Source organism: Colossoma macropomum, unplaced genomic scaffold, assembly GCF_904425465.1.
Source record: "Colossoma macropomum unplaced genomic scaffold, Colossoma_macropomum, whole genome shotgun sequence".
NCBI classification, from domain to species: Eukaryota; Metazoa; Chordata; class Actinopteri; order Characiformes; family Serrasalmidae; genus Colossoma; species Colossoma macropomum.
Window position 1 is genome coordinate 24090865 of NW_023494789.1, and position 22066 is coordinate 24112930.

Here is a 22066-nt window from a genome sequence, read left to right on the forward strand (position 1 = left end):
AGCTATAGTGCTGAAACTAGAGAAACAAACTTCTGATCAACTACATTTGGGGTAAGAAAGGGGGCTGGGAGATTTTTGGATAAACTATCGCTTTAATTCAGTGAATCCTCAAGTTCACTGGTTAAAAGGATGGGCCAGAACCTGCACAGTGTGACCATATGAACCAACCTGTGGCTCAGTGCTGGGTTAGGCTGGTTTTCACTCCTCAGCTTTTTGGCCTGGCAGGAGTTCCTGAAAGATCTTGTGAAATTTTTGGGAGATCAGCCGTGTTCTGTCTTGTCCTGTGTCTATAAACAAGGACAATTGTAGAACATGTGACTACAGTAATAATGCTGAAGGAAGGAGGAACTGGCTTGAACTCAGCTGATGACACTGTTGGACTTTGGTGGACACATGCAGATGCCGATGGACACTGATGCAGTTTGGTGGACACTGAAGGACACTGCTGGACACTGATGGAGACTTGTAAACTCTGATGGGTAATGTTGCTCACCATGTGATAGACAGACTATGATAGACAACAGTGACTGATGAATGCTTCTGTACACTGTTAGACATTAGAGAACACTGATAGACACTGAAGGGCAGTGATGGACACTGGTTAACACTGATGGACACTGAAGGACAATGATGGACACTAGTGGACACCAATGGAACCCGGGGGAATAGTGATAGTCACTGAAGGACAGCGGTGGACACTAGTGAATACTGAGGGACACTGAACAATAGTGGTGAACACTCATGGAGACTGAAGGACAGTGATGGACACTAGAGGACACAGATGGTGACTGATGAACACTGAAGGACAGAGATAGACACTAGTGGACAGTGATAGACACTGGTAACACTGATGGACACTAGTAGACACTGAAGGACACCGATGGACACTAGTGAACCCTGATAGACACTGGAGGACAGTCATGGACAATGCTGGGCACTAATTTTAGCTTTGTCAGTGCTTTGTGTAGATTGAAGCCCAAGTCCAGCCACCACTAGGGGGCAGCATACAATGTTAATCATGCCTGTATTTTACCCAACACCACCATCCTGATCTAAAAACCACACTTCAGATTTTTCAAGATTTATTTATTTTCATATCCAACAGTTACAAAATGGAGAAGTAGCTACATTAGAACATTAATACTGTTACACTCAAGCACCGTGTGGACCCATTTGTTCCTGTTTCATAAACACGTCATGTAGAAAAATACTGGAAGAGAAAAAACAAAACAAACGTCAATAAAAAAGAACGTTGTAGCAGGCTGTCCTCTCTAAACATCACCAGCATTGTTCACCATCGTTCACCATCGTTCACATACTCAACAGTAACTGCAGAACTGGCTGTTTGGTTCCTTTTGGCGGCTCATTAAAAGCTCTTTAAAGTATTGCTCTGTAGACTCTTTGCTCCAGTCCAGCTGATACTCGTCACACGGAGACGGGCCTTTTTCTTAAATTTAGTTAAAAGGTGAATTAGAACAGATTGTACAGACTGCAGTATCAAAGCTGAAGTTCCACAGACCTCAGAGGTTGTGTGTCATCCTGTAGTCGCTGCCCAAATAAGGAACTTTGGGTCAAAGCTGTTTTTCTCTCTGGGAAAAAAAATCAACAGCATTTTCAGAAATTGCCACTATTGCATCCTGTGGTGACCAAATCTCGTGTTTTGTTCTGTGCAAGGCGCGAGATACAGGGGGTTCTGGGGGACCCTCTAATTAACCTCTTGGACCACTCTGAATGTCTCAAAATCAAAATTATGCAATGTCCCTTAAAATAAACTTATGACGACGTTATGCTGTCCGTTTGAGAAAAAACAGATATTCAAATAATGATTCAAATGCAAATGCAAAGAAGCTCATTGTTTATCTGCTTCACCCACAATCAACTTCTCTCTTTGGTGTTCTTAACTAACTAGAGCTGCAGCACTGCTCTGCCTCAGGGTGGCGCTGTAGCAGACTGGTTCACTCAGTGCATTATAGCTTAGCAACTGTAACTCTGCCCGGATTCCTCAGAGAATTTTTTTACACAGCAAAATATTTGTGTAGCTATATAACAAAACTATAGCGCTGAGACTAAACCGCAATGCTGCGTCTAAACCGTACTGCTGAGACTAAACCGTAGTGCTAAGTCTAAATTGTAGTGCTGAGACTAAACTGTAGTGCTAATACTAAACCATAGTGCTGAGACTAAACCGTAGTGTTAAGTCTAAATTGTAGTGCTGAGGCTAAACTGTAGTGCTGATACTAAACCATACTGCTGAGACTAAACCGTAGTGCTAAGTCTAAATTGTTGTCCTGAGACTAAACTGTAGTTCTGATACTAAACCATAGTGCTGAGACCAAACTGTCGTTCTGATAATAAGCCATAATGCTAAGACCAAACCACTGAGAATAAACTGTACTGATGAGACCAAACTATGGTGCTGATACTAAACTGTAGTGCTGAGACTAAAATGCTGAGACAAAACCATAGCACTGAGGTCAAACTGTGGTGCTGAGACTAAACCGTAATGCTCAGTGTAAGCCACAGTGCTGAGACTAAACCAGAGTGCTGAGATCAAACTGTCGTGCTGATAATAAACTGTAGTGCTGAGACTAAAATGCTGAGACTAAACAGTAGTGCTGTGACCAAACTGTGGTGCTGAAACTAAACCATTGTACTAAGACTAAACTGCTGAGACTAAACAGTAGTGCTGAGACCAAACTGTGAAGCTGAGACTTAACCGTAGTCTAAATAATAGTGCTGAGTCTACATCGTAGTGCTAAGACTAAACCATAGTGCTGAGACTAAACTGCAGTGCTAAGGCTAAACCAAGATGCTGAGACTAAACCGTATTGCTGGGACTGAACTGTAGTGCTGAGTGTAAGCTATAGTGCTGAGACTAAACCACACTGACTAAACTTCAAAGCTGAGACTAAACCGTAGTCTAAACCATAGTGCTGAGACTAAACCACAGTGCCAAGATTAAACTGCGAAGCTGATACTAAACCATAGTCTAAACCATTGTGCTGAGTCTAAACCATAGTGCTGAGACTAAACTTTAGTGCTGAGACTTAACCGTAGTGCTGAAACTAAACCGTGGTGCTGAGACTAAACAGTGTTGCTGAGTCTAAACCTGACTGGGAACTTCTGCCATAGAGGTCAAACACCACAGTGTAGCAGTAGCATATGATCATAAGATGTCCCTCATGATACGCTAATACACTTTCGTAATGACAGTTTTAATGGGAAACGTGAGATGTGAAAGGTTTGGTGTGAGACTGTCTGGCCTCAATGTGTGAGATGTATGTATTTGAGATATAAACATACGTAGGACAAATTGTATTGTGTTTGGAACTTGCTGGGTAACCACAGACTGCAATAGCACCAATTCTTGGAAATGCTATTTAATTTTCCCCATCGAGAAAACTGGCGTAGTGCCTCAGATGCCAATAGAGAACTACAAGCAACACGTCACCGAGGTCTTTTCCTGAGCCTAAATGCTCCAATATGTTATGCGTCATAATTCAGTGATGATGATGGTAGTTTACCAGCTACCCCAAAATGTAGACGTATTTGGAGTCTGAAGTTAGTTCCAGTCCTGAAACTAAAGAGGCCATCTTCACTGAACGTTTGGCTGATGGGCTACGTTTGGGGTCATTTTCAGCGAACTGCTCCATTAATGAAAAGATCTTATTCACAAAACCTTTAACCTTAAGAAGTGACAGAAATTCGGCATTCACCTCCAAATTTATTGATAAAAAAGCAATTCAGTTTGAAAAGAGCTATTTACAGAACTGTACAAAGCTGGAACATGAAGAAACATGATGGGCCTTCAGTGCTGAACCCTCAGACAGTAACATGACCTTCCTGAATGATTTCTGTGGTTGAATAAGAAAAAGAAAGCACAGCAATAGCGAGGAGACTGTAGGGGAAAATAGTGTCAAAGCCAGGTCAACATTAGAGCTGTGCAGTGCTGTTTGCCACTGGCGCCACCGTGTGGCCAGAATGAGCACCCAAAGTCTGTTAAAGGGACAGTCCAGCATTTCTCAAACTAATCTCTATCTGCTGTATCTGTAGCCTCCGCCTCTTTGTTTCTACATTCACTGTCCATTTTATCAGCTCCTCTGACCATATAGGAGAAATTTGTAGCTCTACAGTTACAGACTGCAGTCCAAGTGTTTCTCTGCACACTTTGTTACCCTGTTCTTCAATGGTCAGGACCCCTTAAAGGACACCCCACAGAGCAGGGTTTTTTTGGGCGATGGGTCATTCTCAGCACTGCAGTGACACTAACATGGTGGTGGTGTGTTATCGAGTGTTGCACTGGTGTGAGTGGATCAGACACAGCAGTGCTGCTGGAGTTTTTAAACACCTCAGTGTTGCTGCTGGACTGAGAACCAAAAACATCCAGCCAACAGCGTCCTGTGGGCAGCGTCCTGTGACCACTAATGAAGGACTAGAGAATGACCAACACAAACTGTGCAGCAGCAGATGAGGTATCGTCTCTGACTTTACATCTACAAGGTGAACCAACAAGGTAGGAGTGTCTAAGAGTGGACGGTGAGAGGACAGAGTTTAAATACTCCAGCAAATCTGACCGTATGGCAGAGATACAGCAGACAAAAAGTAAGCTGAAAAATGCCGAATTATTCCTTTAACTTTGACCCAGGGCATCTTGGGCATTTTGATGCCTAAGCTGCTGAAATGTTACTTAAATAAAGATTGTTATCTGAGAAAGAATGGACAAGATCAGATATGAAACACTTGCTACATCCTATAAATATTGTTATGCTTTTATATTTACTTTATTCTTTATTTGTTTATCTATTTTAGCCTTAAAATATTACATTGTTATAGCAGTTGATAACTCCTCTCTATATAAAGCTTATTTTGCTGCTTCAGAGCAAAACCTTGTATCTCCAGATTGGTAACTTCATAGGAGAAGGAAAAACTTACTTTACTTTTATTGTAAGTCAATGGAACCAGACTTTTTACTAAGCAATTTTAAGCCATTCCTTTTGGTCCATTCATCATGAAATTTACACACAACATTCAGAGCAACAGGCAAATTATGTCAAAAACTAAAAAATTGCAAATACAGAGATAGAAGGTTTTGTTCTGACAACAGTGATATGATTCTTTATATAAAATCTGGTTTTGCCTGTTCTGAGCTTAATCCAACTTACTTCTATCAGTACATAAAATGTCTTATAACTAAAAACATGCCTAATTGAACCTATATCAGCTCTCCTTTCCATAGATTTAAGTATAATAAGCATCCTACAGAGACAACTGTTGAAGAAAAATAGCTGATTTTGAGTGTTTTGCTGCTCCTGAGTGAGTGAGTGTTAAAAGCTGATTTCACAGTAAATTCATTCACCCAGTAATGACACACTCTATCGCTATGACAGGTACTATTTATTTTCATTTCCCTTTAAAATTCACTGCAGTTTCAGGTAGTTTTCCTTTTTTTTGTAAAAATATACCTATATCTCGTTTTATGTATTTTAGTTTTGGCATTAATTGTGTAGCAGCTGGACTTGTAACTGTATTATTAAAGAAAAGCCAACTATCTGTGGCCTCTTTGTTCTTATCATGCTTGTTTACTAGAAAGAATTACAATACTTTAACAATATTACACATTTTATCTCCACATACATTGATTTTGATCATTTTCACTTTTGTTTGTAAGCAATTTTATGAAAAGCTTGTTTCATTTTTAATTTTTAGTTTTCTTCCAGCTTTACTGTCCTTTATCAGCCCTGCTACACTTGAGGCTTTTTCACAGCTCAGTTTGAGAAGACGTTGAGGACGGAGTGGCAGTAAAAGGTCTAAACACTGATCCAAAAGATGAGGAGGAGCAAACATGAGGGAATAAATGAGACACAAACAAAACCGCAATAAAATCGTCAGCTGGTGGAAAAATGACAGTTAATAATATTGCTGTCATTGCTGTTCAGTCCAGTAGGGGGCAGCAGTGAGAGTGCATATCTAGACCTGTGTGGAGTAACCTCTGAGGGGGCGGTACTCAGGGCAGGAGCGGGCGGGGTATTCGGAGGGCTGGTCTAGACTGCGCTGGAAATGGTTCGACGTGAGTGGATCAGGACATCGGGAGGGGCGGGGGCTAGGAAGGGCTGATGGTCATGTGACCCCTGCGTAGAGAGAGACTGGAACCTACAGAGAGAGAGGAAGGGAGATTTATTATTATTAATAATGATGATTATTATTAATTCATTGTTAATTAGTGTCTCATACCCTAAACTGCCCTCAACATCTCTACACCTGCTTGTACCCCACCTTCTCACGCCATAGATCCCCCTTTCACTTTTTCTAATGCCATCTACTGCCTGCATCACCATTTACTGCCCTCTATTGCCTTCCAATGCCATCTTCTACCCTTTACTAGCCTCTGCTGCCATCTACTGCCCTCCACTGCCATCTGCCACCCTTATCACCCTTTACTGCCATATACTACCTTCTGCTGCAATCTACTACCCTCTACTGCCCTTTATTGTCTTACTGCCATCTACTGCCCTCATAACCATTTACTGCCCTTTACTACCTTCTACTGCCATGTACTATCCATTAGCATATCTGCCCCCTTATCACCCTTTACTGCCATCTACTGCCTTCCACTGCCATCTACTGCCCTTTACTAGCCTCTGCTGCCATGACTGCCTTCCACTGCCATCTACCACCCTGTATTGCCTTACTGCCATCTACTACCATTTACTACCTTCATTAACCTTTTCTGCCCCCTGCTGCCTTCTGCTGCCATCTACTACCATTTACTGTTCTCTACTGCCCTTTACTGGCCTCTGCTGCCATCTACTACCCTCCACTGCCATCTGCTGCCTCATCACCAATTACTGCCTTTAACTCTCTTTCGCTGCCAACTACACTTTACTAGCCTCTGCTGCCATAACTGCCTTCCGCTGCCATCTACTACCCTCTACTGCTCTCTGTCACCCTACTGCCATCTACTGCCCTCATCACTATTTACTACCATCTACTGCCATTTACTTCCTTTTACTAGCCTTTGCTGCCATAACTGCCTTCCATTGCCATCTGCTACCATTCATTGATATCTGCTGCCATCTACTACACTTAACTAGCCTCTGCTGCCATAACTGCCCTCTGCTGCCATCTACTGCCCTCATCACCCTTTACTGCCCTCTACTGCCTTCCCTGCCTTCTACTACACTTTACTAGCCTCAGCTGCAATAACAGCCCTCCGCTGCCATCTACTACCGTCTATTGCCCTACTGCCCTCATCACCCTTTACTGCTTTTTACTGCCTTCAGCTGTCATCTATTACCCTCTACTGTTTTCTATCGCCCTACTGCCATCTACTGCCCTCATCACTATTTACTACCCTCTACTGCCGTCCACTACTGCCATCTACTACCACCCACTGCCCTCTGTCCCCCTCAAAACTTTCTCTGCAAGATGCAATCATCTTAGGGCCCTGAAAAAAGCAGCAGTTCATGGCTTGATGTGGCTTTCAGATTTTCCCCACTTGTGTGTTGTGTTAGCATATCACTTGCAATGCTAAAACAACACTTATGTAGCTAGTTGTGCTAGCAGAATATGAGGTAGCTAGATAGCTAGCATAACATTTAGCTGAATGGTAAACATTGCTTAAGATAGTGTGTTACATCTGAATCATTCCAAGTTAATTTCAGGGTCTATCCCTTCGTTTGTGAGGGTAGTGTTTTGTTATCATGATTAAAATTTTATAATAGTTAATAATGAAGTTTATTAAGTAAATAATTTGGCTTAGCTATCTAATAGCTTCGGTTGCAAACAGACAGCCAACTGTAAACATATTTGTGTCATCCTCTACTATCCTTTACTGCCCTCCACATCTGCCCCTGCTGCACCACTGCCCTCTACTGGCCTCCACAACAACCCTGCTGAACTGTTACCCTCTACGCCCACCCCTTACCTGAGGGCCACTTAACTTTTCTAGTGGACTCTCCACACTGGGCATGGCCACCATGGGCATGCTGAGGGAGGGTTCAGGCCGGGGGGGTCGAATGGGCAGTGGCATTGGGGGCTGAGTCTGCTGGAAGTTATTAATAACACAAGTTACCTGCAGGAAGACAGAGAACACAGAGTCGAGTTACACAACAGGTCAAAAGACTGGACCCTCTTAACTAAATATTGTAATCTTATAAGATATTAAATATATCCTAAAGTTTATGCTTACACGCTGGAGATCTGTTTTCAGACAAATATGAACAGTGAAGGTGAGGCCTAAGTGTGATTCATTCCCAAAACAGAAATAACAAGTATTTTTTTCTGAGCCAACACAATGTGAGCATATGTGTCTGCTGGAAAGGTCCCAGGTGGCTGCTCATGAGGCTGTTTGACAGAATTCCCAGAGTGTGCAAAGCTGCATCAAGGCAAAGGGGGGAACTCTTTGAGGAATCCAAAATAATCTGATTAACTGTGTTTCCTTACCAGAAAGGCAGCAATAGCGCCCCCTGTAGCGTAACCGGCCAGCACATCAGACCAATGGTTTCGATACTCCGCTACACGGACCACACCCACCAGCAAAGCCAATGAGAGCAGAGTGAGGCACAGGGTGGGCTTCATGAGGCGTGTGCCTTTAGTCCTCCACGCTAAAGTGACGTACATCTTCAGGAAATGCACAGACACAAAGGGTTTGATGTTTAAGCAACATAAACCTCCCTCACAATAATGACAAGTTATAGTTGCCTGATTTCCTGCTGATAGTTACCCCATGATAGTTGACCCTTTCTCCTAAGAGTGACCCCTCATAACAGTTACCTTCCACGCTAGAGACTCTCTTTCCTCCTGATAGTTATCCTCCATGGTGGTACCCCCTGTCCTCTTGATATTTACCCCCTTTTCTCTTGTTATATTTATCATGATAATTACCCCCCATAGTGGTTAACCCCTTTCCTCCTGACAGTTACCCCCATGGTAGTTACCCCCCTTTCCTTTTGATAGTTACAACCATGGTAGTACCCTCTTTCTTCTTGATAGTTAGCCCTCACGGTAGTTACCTCGCTTTATCCTGAAAGCTACCCCCATGGTAGTTACCCCTATGGTAGCTACCCAATTTCCTTGTGACATGTACCATCCCAGGGTAGTTATGCCTTTCCTCCTAATAGTTACCCCTATGGTATTTACCCCTTTCTTCCTGACTGTTACCCCCATGGTATTTACTCTTTTTGTTACCCTCCATGACAATTATCCCCTATCCTCTTGGTATTTAACCTCCCAAGTTGTTCTCCCCTTTTCCTCCTGGTATTTACTCCCATTAATAGTTACCTCTCAAGATAGTTACCCGTTTCTCCTAGTAGTTCCCCCATGAGAGGCACTCCTTTTCCTACTAGCAGTTCACCCAATGACTGTCAACCCCTTTCCTTCTTATAGTTACCCCTATAGTAGTAACTCTTTCCTCCTGGTAGTTACTCCAATTACCTCCCATGGTAACTGCCCCTTTCCTGCTAATAGTTACCCCCAACTTTAGTAACCCCTCTTTTCTCTGGATTGTCGTCCCCATTATAGTTTCAGTAACTGTAATAGTGTATATTCATCTCGCCGTGTTTTCGCACCACTGTATAGATGGCGCAGTAGGTGCTGAGTGCAGCGTCTTTGGATGGGAAGGATTTTCGGGCAGAGGCGATGATGTAGGGGTTTCCTGTGCACGCCCGCCGCTCTGAGATGTACTGCAATGGGGAGTGGCAGCCCAGCGCCGTATAGTTCGGACGACATGCAGACAGGAAATGGGGTGCCTGGTTCCCTGTTACCACCTGCCCTGCGTTGGCAAAGATGGTGGTGGTGAAGAGACCGAAGGAGTACACCCCTGCAGGAATGACAGGAGAGAGGGGTTATACAACCATGAAGAAAGATTGAGAACAGGAGTCACAGGACCACAGGGTACAGCTTTATGGGCCGCAGGGTTTGCATGCTTTTACATAGAACTACAATCTTAAAAAAGATGATTCTTCAAAAGAACTAAAGACAATGGTTCTATATTGAACCATGGAAACTCAAAGAACCATTTGCATGCTTAAAAGAGTCTTTGCATGGTGAAATTGTTCTTCAGACCGATGGAGAATATGTTGTGTTTGGTTCTTTAAAGAATCTTTTAGAAAAGCGTTCTATGTAGCAAGAAAAAGTGTTCTTCTATTGTGATTATGTCAAGCTTGTAACAGTAGAAGAATCTTTTTTGATGCTATTTTCAAAAGGTTCTATATAGAACCATATGCAACACATTCTCCATCAACCTGAAGGACCATGTCACCATGCAAAGAACCTTTTCTGCATGCAACTGATTCTTTAAATGTTCATGGTTCTATTTGGAACCATTGTCATTACTAAAGAACCCTTGAAGAACCATCTTTTTTAAGAGTGTAGTTGATTAGTTTACTTGTGACAAGGACTGTCTGAACACACCTTTAGATGTGAATGGACCTGGCTCCTAGTACTAAAGTTTGTAGTTGGGTTCTCTTGGTCCAGACCAAAGCAGAAAATGATACATTGTTGAATTTTAGTTCTAGTTTGCTTCTTAGCATTCACACCAATGTATGTGACATCAGACCAAAAGATTTGGCAGATTTTATGATGCACACTTGGCCACAACTGAGATAATATCCAACAAACTGTCTGAATCATTATGTACTTTGGTCTAACTGAGCTTGTGGGTTTTATGCATGTCTTGTTTTATCTGCCTAGGTTCTTCTTCAATAAGCTACATCACACCATAGAAAAGAGACAACGGCTTATCGTATGTTGTTCCGTTTAGATGTCTTTGGTTTGTTTTGTATTTGGTTTGTTATATATTATAGTGGTGCAACCATCTAAGCGCTGGCTTAATCGTCAGGAGGTTGCGAGTTCAATCTCTGGTGATACCACAGCCATCTGTCGCCGGGAGTACAAAAGAACATAGTTGTCCTTGCTCTCTGGGTGGGTAGGATGCCCACCCCCATCTCCCCCATTACTCAGTGCAATGCTAGCCAGCGCAGGTGTCTGGTGATTAGTGCTCTTCTCTGAGCGTGTTCAGCTGTCCAGTGATGTTGTATTAGTGGCAGTTTGAAAAGATGCGGTGGAGCTTCACAGGATACAGAGGAAGCCTGTGTTTGCCTTCGCCCTCCTAGTGCTGGTGGTATTGTGTGACGGGGGAGCCCTGACTAGTGGGCGGATTTGGATATGACTAAATTGGGAAGAAAATTTGAAGTGGTCCTCCCCCGAGGAGGTCAGTTTTTGGTTTGCTTTTTCATTGCAGCAGGGTTCAAATGGCAGCGTTCTCACCGCACGAGCAGAACATCAGGCTTCTATTAGAACTAAACTACAGTCTCAGTACTATACTTTTTCTATACTATACTTTTTCTATGCTTTATAAATTACTGTAATTATTAATTATTAAAAGAATTTTCTTACCCAGAAAGCGTACAATGCGGCGCAGCAGAGGGTTAAAGTAGCAGCAATCCGCAGTTACAATGGTTTTCTCCTGCAAGGCCTCAGGCTTTGAGAAAAACAATGCCAACTCTCCGATCAGGATCTACAGCAGCGGGACGAACAGCAGGGTCAGAACACAACAGACGAAAACACAGTCAGTACATAACAGCCAAGAGGAACCCTGGAACCGTGGAACCATATTACCAAAACATCCTATTTTTTGTCTTAAGTTAAGATCTGACAGATCAAGATAAGATTTTTCACAAATTCGTATTACAGGAGCAAATCTGACCTTAATTTAGCATCTTATCTCCAGTTAGGAAATCTTAACCTATCAAGGTCAACAATCAGCTGTCTTATAATAAAAAAAGATTAAAACAAAAGTGTGATTAACTATAAGTTCTGAATATTGTGAGAGCGCCCCCTGCTGTTTATCAGAGAGTCAGCGAACTGGAAATGTGACCTGTTTTCATTTCAGAAATCTGCTCACCTTTCATTGAGTGTTCTCCACTGTACACTCTTAAAAAAAGATGGTTCTTCAATGGTTTTTTAGTAAAGAAAATGGTTCTATATAGAACAATGAACACTCAAGGGATATGCATGCTTAAATGGTTCTTCATATACAGCACATTCTCCACCAACCTGAAGAACCATTTCACCATTTCACCAACACATTTAAGCATGCACATGGCTTATGGTTCTATATAGAACCACTATCTTTACTAAAGAACCCTCTTTTTAAGTGTGTATGTTGGGTATGTACCCTAATGCAGTCCCTGTATCCACATTAGATGATCTTTCAGTAACAGAGAGAGACAGTGTTGGGATAAAGAACTTACGATGGTGCTCGAGAATGTGACAGAGAGAGAGCAGCTGTGGAGAAAAAACCTGAATAATTAAACAAAAAACTTTGACACATTTTCTCTCTGCCCGACGCTCTCTGCTTTTAAATCATTAAAACACACCACACGCAGCACGCAACACACACTGCTGCTCTCAAACACTCAAACTTTCACTCCAATGCACACACATACGCACACGACGTCAACTACGTCCGTTAGGAATGTTTTCTTGTACAGTGAAAAATCCTATGAATAAATTGTGTGCTGCTGTTTAAACATTGTACTTCTTTTTCAGTGAGTGGCTAAGTTAGCTAACTCTGTTAATTGGGTGGATCTAGAGAGTGGATTTAAAGGTGCCATAGAATGGAAAACTGCATCTACATTGGCATTGCTAAATAAGCAAAGTTTATATGAAGGTAGATTTAAGCCAAAATGTATTGTATTCATGCACTGTGATTTGAAGGTGTACATCATCAATGTAAAATGATTAAAGTGCAAATATAAAAAGTAAGTCATGTGAGTAATTCTGTGCATTTATTGCATTCAGTCTTATTTTCAGATGTGCAATTTTGCCTACATTTTGTACTTTTTACTCATTCAGATCAACTTGTACAAGTTGGCAGTTCAGTTTACATTTTTTTGCCATTTTGCCCCATTCACTTTCATTCAATGAGGATAAATACATTGAATTAAAATATATATATATATATATATATATATATATATATATATATATATATACATCAATCATGACAGCAATAGGAAGTAGCTGGGCTTCTGGCTCTGGTTCTGGTTTCTTCAAAAACCGCAAACAGTGAAGACAAGGTCTTTTATTGTGGAGAGTGTCAAGCAATCATGACCCAGAAGTAGCCATAGTTTCTAGCTTCACAAACCACTCTGTAATGTCCTCCAAACGCTAGAAGGCGCTCCTGAGTTCCTACTGCTGTTATATTTTTAAATGCTTTGAACTCAAGTTATAGAAGTTCAACATGGTGGCTTATGTATGTTCATGATGTCAGTGAGTGCAAACGGACAATGAACTGCTCCACTCACCAACCAATCAGCACTCACAGACAGTAATGCCAACCATTCAGCACTCAGTAGCAGTAATGCTAACCAATCAGCGCACAGTAGCAGTAATGCTAACCAATAAGCACTCAATAGCAGTAATGCTAACCAATCAGCACTCAATAGCAGTATTGCTAGCAAATCAGTGCTCAGCAGCAGGAATACTAACCAATCAGCACTCAAGCGCAGTAATGTTAACCAATTAGCGCAGAGTAGCAGTAATGCTAACCGCACAGCACTCAGTAGCAGTAATGCTAACCAATTAGCACACAGCAGTAGTAATGCTAACCGAACAGCACTCGGTAGCAGCAATGATAACCAATCAGCGCACAGTAGTAGTGATGCCTACTAATTAGGACTCAATCAGCAGCAATGTTAGCAATTAGCAGCAATGTTAGCATTCTACAGCTCCAAACCCGTTTGATGTTGAAAAAGGAAACATACAGGTAATTTTTCTTTGCCCTTTTACTGAAATACATCTTTCTACTTTCTAAAATTAAAGGCAAGTTCTGTATAAGTGATTAGAAACTATTTTAACTTTTTGTTTTTAGCCATTTAGCTCTATTCAGTGCCCTCTGGTGTTTTGCAGTAATGTTTTTCTAAATAACAAGGGAAATAGGAAGAGGCCAGGCTCCTCTTGAACCGGCTCTGGTACGATTACAATCATGGTTCATATCCTTGCCAAAAGTTCATAGGTCATCAAGGAGGCGGGTCAAGAAACTTTCAGTCATGGCTACAGAAGTGCTGTGTGTGATGCTGGCGGTTTAGTGTTATGAAAAGAAAAAGTAAAGAAAAAATGCGATTGTGGAGTCAATCCTGGGTTTCAGAAGAGGACAGTGTGGGCTATCTGTCCTTCAGAGAGAATTTAAGGCTCTAGGGTCAGCCCATAACAGACAACACCAGAGACTTAGCTAAGCCAGCTCATGGTCACTGTTATGACAAGAGGCTAAGTTGGATGGAGGAAGGCTTCAGGATCAAGCATATGCCTAAAATAACAAACAAACACAACTGAAGATGACAAAATTAACTAACCAGAAAAGAAAAGTAACAAAAATACAACAACCTAACCCAACTCTCTACAGACAACAGGAGATATAGGACAATCCAAACAAAAGGCACTCACTCCCTACTTTTCCCAAGTGTTCAAAATCTAGAAAAGGTTTCACAAATCTAACAAACGAAGCAAAATGGGGCAGAGTGGAGTAAAGAATGCTGGACTGGTCTGGACAGGTTGTCATGTCAGACGGCCGAGAGCCTTGAATGTCGCCTGAGATGGCTTGGCATCCTCTTATACATCAGTGCGCTCTCGTGTGGCCAATAAAACACAAAATGCCAGCACACAGCAGGAATATGACGACCGCGGGTTTTAACAACATATCAAGAACATTACACAATGTAGCTACCAAGTGGACATTTTTTAATACGGCCCCTTTAGTGGTTGAGTTTGACACCCCTGGCCTTTTGGTTAATGTTGAGGACAGGGTTTCTCAACTACTGGGTTAAGGACCATGAATGAGCCATGAAGCACCCCTTGGTGGTCCTTGGACCTATACTGAGGGGGATCAGTGGTCTGTAGTGGGCCTGTGATGGCACTTTGTCATAAAATTAGGGAAAAAATAAAACAATAAAAAAAAAGAAATATTAAATATTTTCAGACAGTTAACAACATTAATACAAGCCCCACAATAACAGTGGACAAAGGCAGCTCTGTCATTTTTTTGCTCTTCGCCTCTACAATCACCTGACCTTTCAATTGTCCACTCACACCAATATTCTGCTGATATTTCATGTTCACTGATACAGATCACATATTGTAAGAGTCGACCTAAAAATGACATTTTTAACCAAAAACGTTGGGTTTTGTTTTCTTGTGAGCCTCCATGCTGATAAACAGGTGGGCCCTGAGGTGGAAAAGGTCAAGAACCCATGTCATAGGAGACGTCAGACTAGGCTGAAAAAAATACAAAAAATTCCGACATGCTAGATTTTTCATCAAGTGTGTTCCACAGCGCTGTTCTTCGATTTTATTACACTGCAAGGCCCGTTCTTCATTCCTGACGCTCATATTTGGTCCTGACGCAGGAACTTTGTTGTGTAAAAATCGGGCTGAATGCGTCCAGTCCACTCCCAGCATTAGAGCTCCAAGGGGGTCAGGACCGGGACTGGAACCGACACCTAGCAGAGCAAGTGGTGTTGAAGGTGGAGCATGTTGACAGTGAGAATAATGGCTCTGAGCTGAGTAGCTGATGTTTAATTGATGGAGTGGTTCTGCTGATCTCTGCAGTGTGGAGGCGGAGAAGGTTTCTGCTGCAGCCAGGAACGCCGTCTGATCAAAAGAGCCGAAGTGGAGCACAAAGAGAATGAGATCCTGAACACCCTCTGCCTCAAAGCACGCATATGCACACGGGTCGGAGAAAAGCTGCCAGCGCAGCAGGAGGCTGAGCTCGAGATTTGGTGTTGGGCTGCAGAGCTGAATCGATGCAGAGCTCTGATGCTGAACTTGCCTTTATTTATTTTGGTGTTGATTTCATGTTGTCTACTCTGTGATCGTGCAGTGCCTATTCAATGCTGAGAGCAACTAAACTTAGATGAGTATTTAATAAAACAGACCCACCTTTACGTTTCTACTCATTTAGCAGACACTCTGGTCCAGAGCAGTGCAGACGAGAGCAGCACCTGGAGCTTTTATTCCTTTTATTTCATTAAATACACCATCAAATATCAGTTTGATACATCATCCAAACCTAAACACCTGTCTGCTGCTGATAATTAGATTTAAGTAATAATTGGCAGAGACTGACATAATACTGAGATTATTACTGTACATCCTCTAATCTACACACATTCACATGGTCCTCTCTCTAAACACCTCAGCCCTGAGGATCTGTTTAACCTCTATACTCTCTCTCTCTCCTCTCTCTCGCTTTTCCTCTTTCTCTTTTCTCTTCCCTTCTCTCCCCTCCTCTTTCTCTCTCCTCTTCTCTGTCTCTCATCTCCCTCTCTCCCTCTCTCTCTCTCTGTGAATAAACTGATTAGGGCTCAGTAAGTCCAGATTAAGCTCCAATTTTTTGTTCAAGACTCCTACACAGAGAGAGAGAGAGAGAGAGAGAGAGGGAGAGAGAGAGAGAGAGAGAGAGAGAGAGAGACAGAGAGAGAGAGAGAGAGACAGAGAGAGAGAGAGAGATGGATAAAGAGCAAGATAGGAGAAAAAGAGATACAGAGAGAGTTAGAGAGAGGAATAAATAAGAGAGAGAGGAAGAAGAAAAAAGAGAGGGGGAAGCAAGAGAAAGATACAGAGAGACAGAGAGAGAGAGAGAGAGAGAGAGAGAGAGAGAGAGAGAGATGGGCAGTGGGTGTTGTGTTGGGGGGTTAGTGATGAGGGGTTAGTGTCTGTGTGAAGGTGAAGATGCTGTAACCCAGTTTAGTTGTGTGTGCTGAGCTCACAGCGCTGAATCCTAAACAGCTCAGAGGAGAACAGAAGTAGAGCAGATCTCTGCAGAGACTCGTATTGTGTTAACGCTCACAGTACAGCAGTGTTTACTCACAGAACTGGCACAATTCTTCAATTAAAAAAACTAATTCACTAAGCACCCCCTCCCCCTACTACAAATATAGTCAATCAGCCAAAATAAAAACTGAAACTTACTGAGTCTGAACTGTTCACAGTGGTGGTGATAGGAACCGGACATCCACATCTAAAAGCTCCCTTATAGAAAGTTGAAATGGTTATGAATACAATACCTGATGTCTGAGACACTGTTTTATGATAGCTTTGAGAAGATTTTTGCCTTAAAATCTATTCATGGTGGAGGGCTATGTAATATTCAGCGCATAAGAATGAAAGTGTAAATGCAGCCAATATGCATTTAAAACAGAAACAAATCTGATCACTCAGAGCACTTCAGGAGGTGAACAGAGATGCACTTCAGCCTCGTTATATCATAAACACATCCGTCTCTCCAAGACCCATTCAACAGCCAAAAACAGAGACCCCTCCCAGTCCAACCAAAACCCCTTCTAGTACAACCAAGACCCCTCCCAGTACAACAGAGACCCTTCCCAGTCCAACCAAAACTCCTCCTAGTACAACCAAGACCCCTCCTAGTACAACCAAGACCCCTCCCAGTACAACCAAACCCCTCCTAGTACAACCAAAACCCCTCCCAGTACAACCAAACCCCTCCTAGTACAACCAAAACCCCACCCAGCACAACCAAAGTCCCTCCTACACTGTTAGATTCTGCGCAGGTACATTTTTGTTCATCAGGGTACAAACAGTGTAAATGTTCCCTCAAATGTACAACAGTGGTTTTAAGGCCCAATTGTGAACTTTAAATAAAAAGTACATATTTGTACCTTTTCATAACCTAATGTTTTAAAACAGAACAATAAAATAAAAAGCCTGGAGCTGAGACAGGGTTTGTGGGTGTGTGTGTAGCTTAGGAAATATAATTTCAATGGATTGTGGTACAATTATGCTGTCTGACTAAAGGTACTGAAATGTACCCTTGAGGATAACACCCAAGTGACAAAAGGAGAACTGCCCCAGTGACAGCGTAGTCCCTTTATTTCTGAGAGTGTAGAACAACCAAAACCCCTCCTAGCACAACCGAAACTCTTTCCAGTACAACCAAAATGCTCAAATCAATAATAGAAAATAAAAAAACGGAGGGCCAAACAGATGTACGTTAATTTATAACTACTAATGTCGTGCTAAATATATATGGTCCCAGTCTCTACAAAACCAATGACAGCAATATAGCCACAATTCGGACAAATTAGCCCCTTAAGTGTCCAGGCTCTGCTGGTGGGACCAAAGTTTTATTATACACTTCTATAATCTAAGAATAGCATAACTGGTTTGCATTGAAGTACCTGTAGTTACTGAATAATAAACTTTAGTATGTAATGAGCCTGAAATTTTAAGCGTTAATTGTTTTTTTTTTTTAATGGTTAGATTGTTTTGGCATTAGATACATAAACGAATAACACACACACATCAGCTAAACCGCTTATCCTTCTGGGTCGCGGTGGGGTGCTGGAGCCTATCCCAGCTGTCATTGGGCGGAAGGCAGGATACACCCTGGACAGGTCGCCAGTCCATCGCAGGGCAGACAGACATACACATTCACACACTCACTCACACCTAGGGGCAATTTAGCACGTCCAATTGGCCTGACTGCATGTTTTAGGACTGTGGGAGGAAACCGGAGTACCCAAAGGAAACCCACGCAGACACGGGGAGAACATGCAAACTCCACACAGAAATGACCCTGGTCACCCGGCCGGGAATCGAACCCAGGCCATAAACGAATAACGAAGGAATGTTCTTAATTTTGTATTCTCTAATTAATAGGAAAAGAACGAATGATACACGGATTACGCAGAGTCATACAAAGTTCAAGGGTTTTCAACTTTTGTGTGTTACACTACCAGACACACCAGCTGCTCTCCTGTTGGCTCTGCTGAGGCTAAGGAAAGATTTTTTTAGCGAGGTAAAAACTGGCAACCTTCCACTTCCACTCTGTTAAACAATGCAGGTGAAAGTTCGATAATGCTGCTATTTACAGACTGACATTGCTAACGTTGTCCACGTTTATAGATAACCGTGCAATGCTAATTTCTTTACATTACTTGTTAGCTACATTAGCCTTGGAGCTCCAGTGCTAAAACTGCAGAAGCAAACTTCATACACTAAACACGTCTCGGCTGAGCGGCTACACTCAGAGTAAGCGGGGTAAATCTGGCTTTAAGGGATGGAGTGATTTGAGCAGAATCTGTTGGAATACGTGTGGCTTAGTGCCCGCGTGGATGCCATGGTAACGGCGCGGTGGGCACATGTTCCTCCGTCCCTGGTGCCTCTGGGCCAACTCTGCGTGTGTGTTGTTTGGGCATGTCACTGCAGCGCTGAAAGATTGTAGTCCAGAAAGGAAACCAGGACGAAACTCAGCGTTCTGAAAAAGGAGCAGGTTTGAGGTCGTGTGGAAGGACGCCGCTCACAGCGGGAGACTGTGTGGGCTTGTTGTTCCTGTATTTAGCTCTTTGTGAGGACCAAATGTCCTCATAATGATAAGAAAGCATGAAAAATCTGTATAACTGCTCCTCACAAGAAAACATGCTGCTTTCACCACAAATCCAACTATTTTTGGAAAAACTAACAGCCTAGAGCTGAATAATTTGGGGAAAATTCATATTGTGATTTTTCTGACCTATATTGTGACTGTCATATAAATTATTTCCTATAAAGTTAAGTTTTTTTGGGGCATTAAACCCAGGTATGAACACTTAATGTACTGTGCCAGACTGCCAGTTAGTTGTGGTTGTGATGTCACAGCATACAGGTGTTTGGTTGTTCCTGATTGGTCTAATATATCTACAGGCAGTCCAAGAGCTCTGTGTTGTTAGGTGGGGTTGCTCCACTTAAACCTTGCTAGGACATCATTTTTAGTAATGTAGCTGTAATTAAAATTGCAGCTCTTGTGATTAGAAAGTTGCACTCTTTTAAATTGCGAATTTTAATATTAACACAATTAATCTTTCACAATTAATCTTTCTGTTGGTTCCTAAGGTTCAGATTAGAGCAGATATTTGCCAAAAATAAGCTCTACAGTGATATTCAACACACATGAGATTGTTATCAAGGACAAACAGTGTAACCAGAGAGTTTTTAGAGTCCCCACAAAGATATATATTAGGGCTGCTAAATGGTTAAAGCAATTAATCATGATATTTTGTGCGTTTTATTGCAATTACACTCTTTTATTGTATGCTAGACTAACACCAACACCAACTAACGCAAGCACTAACACTAACACAAAACAAAACGCTTCCAGTAACACCGGAAGTAAACACAACAGCAAAACCTAGAGCTAACACTAAAGGTACACTAGAGATAGTGAAAAAGAGAACATTAGAGCTAACACTAGAGCTAACACCACAAAGAACATTAGCATTAACACTAGAGCTAACATAAGAGCTAACACTAGAAACAACATTAGAGCTAACAGTAGAGAGAACATTAAAGCTAATACTAGAGCTAACATTACAAAGAACATTAGCATTAACACTAGAGCTAACATAAGAGCTAACACTAGAAAGAACATTAGGGCTAACAGTAGAGAGAACATTAGGGCTAACAGTAGAGAGAACATTAGCACCAACACTAGAGGTAACAGAGCTAACACTAGAGAGAACATTAGTGCTAACACTAGAATTAACATTAGAGCTAACAGTAGAGCTAAGAAAAGTGAGAACATTAGCGCTAACAGAGAGAACATTAGAGCTAAAACTAGAGCTAACATTAGAGCTAACAGTAGAGAGAACATTAGAGCTAAAACTAGAGCTAACATTAGAGCTAACAGTAGAGAGAACATTAGAGCTAAAACTAGAGCTAACATTAGAGCTAACAGTAGAGAGAACATTAGAGCTAAAATTAGAGCTAACATTAGAGCTAACAGTAGAGAGAACATTAGAGCTAACACAGGTGGCTACCAATAGAAGAACACTACAACTAACACTAGGTTAAACGCTGGACCTAGTGCTAACAGCAGAGTTAAAAAATAGGTACACCAGAGCTAACACTAGTGCTAACTCTAGAGGTACACTAAAGCTAACACTAGTGCCAACACTAGAGTTAACACTAGCTCTAACAGTATAGCTAATGCTAGAGGTACATTAGAGATACATTAGAGGCTAATACTGGAGCTAATAAAAGAGCTAACACTACAGCTAAAAGTGATAATACAAAGGACACACATGTGAGTGCATTACTGTTATCTCCATGCGGAATATTTTATTTACTAAAAGACCATTCTCACTGCATTCAATAAATCTGGAAGCGTAAATAGTAGCGTTAAGCGATTTCCAGTCGCATTGTAAACAATGGCTGGAGGATCTACTAGACCTGCTAACCGCTCTCCTGTTGGCTGCGCTGGGGCTGAAGGAAGATTTAGGAAGGCTAAAACTGGCGACCCTCCACTGTAGCTCTGTTAAACAGCACAGGTGGAAGTTCAATAACACTGATATTTACAGCTGGATGTGACGACGCAGTGATTTTAGGAACGATCCATACATGCTAAACTGGTCTTATTCGATCTTAGTGCAGCTTTTGATAGTAGTGATCACAAGATTGTAATCCACCATCTTGAATTCTGGGTCGGCCCTCTCGGGCACAGTTTTAGAATACTTTATATCATATTTAGGTGGTAGACAGTTCATGGTTTCATTAGGAAATCGTTCATCAACAAAATTAAACATTTCTTTTGGAGTCCCACAGCATTCAGTTTTAGGGCCTTTTCTTTTCTCTTTGTAATGCTACCTCTAGCTGATGTCATTAGGAAACATAACATTAATTTTCATAGCTATGCTGACGACACACAGTTATACATTTCAATTCCTTCTGATGATCAAGACTAGCTGTGTGTCAGATATTTCTCACAAAATTTTCTACAACTAAATCATGAAAAAACTGAAATACTGATTCTCAGTACTAAAACTCAGAGAAAGCTGCTTTATAGGAAGCTCGGCTCTTTAGCTTGATATCCCAAACCTGCAGTAGAAACCTGGGTGTGATCTTAGACTCTGAGCTCTGTTTTATATGCATGTAAACAAAGTCACTGAAGTTGCTTTTTATCATGTAAGAAATATCACTAAAGTTCAGCCTTTTCTCTCTCAGAGAAACCTGTTGTTTGTTCAGCAAAGTTGATCACTGTAATGATCTTCTTACTGGAGAAGACAGTCCATCC

General features: G+C 41.8%; 1 protein-coding gene across 1 annotated transcript in view; it reads right to left on the reverse strand.

Moving 5' to 3' along the window:
* Positions 1-5954: 5954 nt before the first annotated feature.
* The window catches only part of plppr2b (phospholipid phosphatase related 2b), a 42300-nt gene continuing 26188 nt past the window's right edge, over positions 5955-22066 (reverse strand). Inside the window, exons 4-8 of the mRNA XM_036570622.1 lie at positions 11395-11515; positions 9567-9817; positions 8443-8619; positions 7941-8071; positions 5955-6150 (exon numbers count right to left, since the gene is read on the reverse strand). Of these exons, the coding sequence (XP_036426515.1) occupies positions 6042-6150; positions 7941-8071; positions 8443-8619; positions 9567-9817; positions 11395-11515 (789 nt within the window). The 3' untranslated portion in view covers positions 5955-6041. The remainder of the gene's footprint in view (positions 6151-7940; positions 8072-8442; positions 8620-9566; positions 9818-11394; positions 11516-22066) is intronic.